Here is a 4,919-nt window from a genome sequence, read left to right on the forward strand (position 1 = left end):
TTTTTTTTTTTTGGCTAAATTTATGTACGTCATGCTTTTTTCAAGAGTTTTGTCACTTCTTATGCAAGATTTTTTTGGAGGATGACTTTTCTTGCCACGTAACAAGCACATAATCTCGCACAGTCGCACGAGTTATATAATGAGAAGGAAGCTGTGAAGTCGTCGCCAGAGTATATCCAACAGAATGGTTAAATAGTTTATAATCAAAATATTTTTTGTGTATCTCATTCACTATATAGCACACTACATCAACAATATATATATATATATATATATTTTTCTTTAAGAAAAAAAATAGAAAAAACTATAAAAAAATAAATAAAATATAAAATCTCTTAGTGTGTATATAGAGAAAACAGTAACTAAAATAAAAATTTAAAATTTTAAACTAAATATTTTAGTTTTGCATGGGTGAATCTTTCTGAGATGCTCATGGGTGAATCTTTTTGATCAAGGGGACCCTTGGCAGTTAAGTAGAACAAGACCGGAGGGAATATGTAGTATATCGCTTACTTTTCTTATATTTCTTAATCATATTATTTTGCTGGGAAGTTTCCAAGTTCCATTTTTTTCTGCACTACCATTCTCTGGCTGCTTGACTTTGTAATGAATATTGAATTTTCATCAGTTGCCAAGAAAGACTTGAAGGACGCCAGCTGTGAAAAAAACAAAAAAGAAAGACTTGAAGAAGTGTCTCTCCCACCCGGATGGTTGACTGACAAATAACGAATAAATATCTACAACCGCGACAAATGCTCTTGTTTATTAGTTGCAGATGCAGAGTACTCGTAAATCCTACAAATAAACCACTCTTTGCTTTGTCCAAATTAACTGCTATTTGCTGATTCATTTATCATCATATCTTATGCTGCAGAGTATTACGTTTCTACCTGCGAGGATGCACTTTGATTAATATACGAACTGTGGTGTTCGACTAATCTGTTTTGCAGTTTTTCAGGAATCTAAACGCATACTGTTGTCGTTCTAATAGCAGTTGGTGGGTTAGGACGTTGTATCGTACGTTTATAAGCTTTAGTTATGAATAGTTGGCATCGGCTGAAGAAAGGGACGAGGTTAGCTAGCATCTTCTACTTGTTCTTTTTACGTTCTATATTATTTATATGGTCGTTCGATCGTTTCCTTATAGATACGATTATTATCTTTGTAAAAATTTCACAAACTCAAAGGATTTTGTATGTGACAGGAAGGCACTATTTCCGCATCTTTCAAATATTTTGTTGCTTTACGGGACCTAACTATATATATATTTATCATCAACATTTTCTTTCCTTCTTCTTTTTATTTTTATTTTTAATTTATTTTATTTTATTTTTTATTTTTAATGTAAATGGTAAAGTAATTTTTATTTTGAAGGAAAACTTCCATTAAAAAAATATATGAATACAGGTCCAAAATAAACTTTATTGATATGATATATATGTATGTGTTATCATCACATAATCTAAAATTTTTAAATGATGAAATATCATGCATTTCTAATAATATTAGATGTAATAAAACATAACCATAAAATATGGACAGAAATTTCCTCCAAACCAGTATGGAGGAAATATTCTCAAGTGTCCATAAACATTTAAAACGTTAGTTTAAGTTAATAAACTGCTATTAATGACCTTAATAATTTAATGTTTGTTTTAAATGTTTATAGATACTTGACACTATTTTAAATGGGTTGGAAGATATTTTCTCCATATTGGTTTGAAGAAATTTATGTCCGCAAAATATATAAGGTCATATTCTTGTCTCAAAATGGCTTTTTAGGTGCTGAAAATAAATAAGGGTTAGACATGTTGCATAGTTTGACGAGTGAGGTGTAGTCTTTAGCTCAGTACTATGCTATCCTTGAACAATATGAGTATTTTGTAAAGAGTCGTAATGCTATTTTTTTTACACTGATTTATTATACTCATATCATATTGGTTGATGTGTATTATGAGAAGGTATTTAAAACGCCTCACATCAACCGATATGACATGAGTACGAAAAATGTTGTGTAACTTTAAATGTTGTAACCCATCTTCTCTTTATGTTTTGTTAAGTGGATGGGCTGGGAGGCCCAACTACAAAAGCAGAAAACGAGACCAAGAAATCTTAGTACAATAATTTCTTGAAGTGCTGGCATATAAGCCTTTATTTTATTTTTTATTTTTTTCTAAGCAAGTAAGGGAAAGGGGATTACATGATTAAAACAAACACAAAAGAGGAGGGCACACCAACAACAAAGCTCAAATGGTAGAAGCAGTACAAATACAGTAACAAATTCTGGATCCAGTCCAAAAGGACCAAACAACAGGCAATGGTGATTGCTAATGGTTTCAGAAGAACCATAAGCAAGCTAGGCCTATTCCAGGGCCACACAGAGCGGTACAAAGTGCAAAAAAATTTCGTGAAGAGTCCGTTGCGGTAAAAACAACAACCATTATAAGCCTTTAGATAGAACATAAAAATAGATGAAATTGAGGTTGTGTTAGTTTTGATGTAAAATATTTTTCAAAGATTAATTTTTTATTATTATTATTAATTAGAGACCCTGAAAGCCAGTCAAATTCTAAGAAACTAGCTAGATTGAAGAATATAAGAACAAGTTCCATATGGTCCCGCTGTGGCGCTATTACATCCATTATTTGAAAGGCCGGAGAAAGTAAAAAAGATATATCATTAACTTAATTCTTTGTTTGTTATATTGTGTTCAGGGATGAGGATATGGAGATGCAAGTTTCCAAAACTGATGGAGATGATTCAGGACGAAAGAGAACAAGAATAGAAAGAATTCTTAAGCCGAAGGAGCCACTGACTCATTGGTGGAATATGATGTTTGCAGTGTCGTGTGTGATTGCAGTATCAGTGGACCCTTTGTTCTTTTACATTCCTATCATCAATGGAGATAACAAGTGCCTGTCGACAGATAGAAGATTAAAGATCACAGCTTATACTTTACGATTTGTTACGGATTTCATTTATGTTTTGAATATAATTTTGCAATCTATTTGTCCTTATATCGACGAGGACTCTCGTAAGCTTGGACGAATTGTAGTGGTTAGAGATCGTTGGCAAATAGCACACCGCTACTTCTTCTCGCGGCTCTTCATAATTGACGTTCTCGCTATTCTTCCACTCCCACAGGTAAGGGACACTTTTCTACTATTGAATTATTTTATTTTATTATAAAAAGGGCATTTTGCACATTTAACAAAAAATGGTCAAATTAGAAAGGGCTGCAACATGGTTTATTGACTTTACAAATTTTTAAATTTCGCGGTTATGATTGCAAAATCATTTAACTTCGGAGAACATAAGTGAAATTTTTCCAAAAATATCTTAAAATAAGCTTGTATAAGAAAATAGAGTTTTGGTCTTTAGAAGTCATCGATAATCTTCTTTAAATGTTAGAAGTCGACCAGGGTTTTTATTGTATGCATGGTATACCAAAGCATGGATCGGAGGATGTAATGTCATGATATATATATAAAGATATCAGGAAAAGATCTCTTAGTTTGAATAAACAATATTGCCTATATAATTAAGTAGATCTTACGATGAGTTGTATGTTTTCTCCAGGTTATATTTCCAATTATTTTTTCAGAAATGAGAGAGTCGAAATTTTTGTACAAAAGGAAGTTGCTGAACGCTGTTGTTTTCTTCCAATATGTACCAAGAGTTATCCGAATCTACATATCATGGGTGAATCTCAGCAGGACTGCCATCAAACTTGCTAGAATTGTATGGGTTAAAGCTGCATTCAATTTCTTTCTCTATATCCTTTCCAGTCATGTAAGTTTGATTATCAATATATCATATTCATATTTATTTTACGTCATCATAAATTTTTATTGCTTATTTCATTTTTTCCTGTATAACTGTCGGATTAATTTTTATCTGAGCCCAGAGCATTTCTATATTCAAGTTCGGAAAATCATTCATTATACATTACTTTGTTTTGTCTTTCTACACAACTCGATCTCTCTATCTTTCGTTGTCCTATTTTCTTTTTTGGTAGGATACCTGCAGAATTTGCTGATCTTTATAATGTGACTTCTCTTTCTTAAATATTTAGGTATTGGGTGCCTTTTGGTACTTATTTTCAATCCAACGAGAGACCGCTTGTTGGCACACCGCCTGTGAAAAGCATGCTGAATGTACTAATTCAACTTCTTTTAACTGCAAAGACCATTTCAGTGATCGCAAATTTTTAAAGAATTGGTGCTCTATAGAAACACCAAACACAATCGGCTTGGATTTAGGAACATCAAACACAACGGGCTTTGATTTTGGAATATTCCTTGTAGCCCTTCAATCTCGTAATTTGGAATCTACAGATTTTCCACGAAAGCTCTCGTACTGTTTTTGGTGGGGCCTACGAAATTTGAGGTTTGGACATGTTACACTCTTTGGCTTTCTATATTGAACTATTCCACAATGGTTTTTTTTTTTCCTTATATATATAAGAAAAAACCCATCAACTACCAGTCATTTTAAAGCCCTATAAAGTGATAGACATAACACTTTGATACATCAAACTGTGGTAAAAAGGCTACTTCGTTAGTTATCCTTATCAGGTTGGATGGAAAAGAGCTAGCTAAGGCATTGGTTTGTGATCTTGGTTTTTGTTTCCTTTGAGCCCTACATTTCAGCTGTAGTCTTTACTTATACTTTTTGTTAGGCTATGTGGAACTTGGCTAATTGTATTTGACCTGGTTAATTTGCACCCGACCCGATCCGATGTTGGAGGCCCTATGGTTTAAATGAGATTTTTTCTAAGGTTTTGTCCATGGAGCTAGCGGAGGCTTGGGCCGATAGACGCTTACACCCGAACTGGTCCGATGTTTGAAATTGTTTTGGTATTTTGACCTAGTTGAGGATCATATTTACAGTCAATTCTGACTAGGGTTTTGTATGAA

At 33.1% G+C, this 4,919-nt stretch overlaps 1 protein-coding gene across 1 annotated transcript in view; it reads left to right on the top strand.

The window, feature by feature from the left end:
* Positions 1 to 813: 813 nt before the first annotated feature.
* Positions 814 to 4,919, top strand: part of LOC132162696 (cyclic nucleotide-gated ion channel 1-like) — a 9,647-nt gene continuing 5,541 nt past the window's right edge. The window contains exons 1-4 of the mRNA XM_059572951.1: positions 814 to 1,073; positions 2,715 to 3,144; positions 3,580 to 3,792; positions 4,076 to 4,389. Of these exons, the coding sequence (XP_059428934.1) occupies positions 1,039 to 1,073; positions 2,715 to 3,144; positions 3,580 to 3,792; positions 4,076 to 4,389 (992 nt within the window). The 5' untranslated portion in view covers positions 814 to 1,038. The remainder of the gene's footprint in view (positions 1,074 to 2,714; positions 3,145 to 3,579; positions 3,793 to 4,075; positions 4,390 to 4,919) is intronic.

This window comes from Corylus avellana, chromosome ca1, assembly GCF_901000735.1.
Source record: "Corylus avellana chromosome ca1, CavTom2PMs-1.0".
In the NCBI taxonomy this organism is placed as follows: Eukaryota; Viridiplantae; Streptophyta; class Magnoliopsida; order Fagales; family Betulaceae; genus Corylus; species Corylus avellana.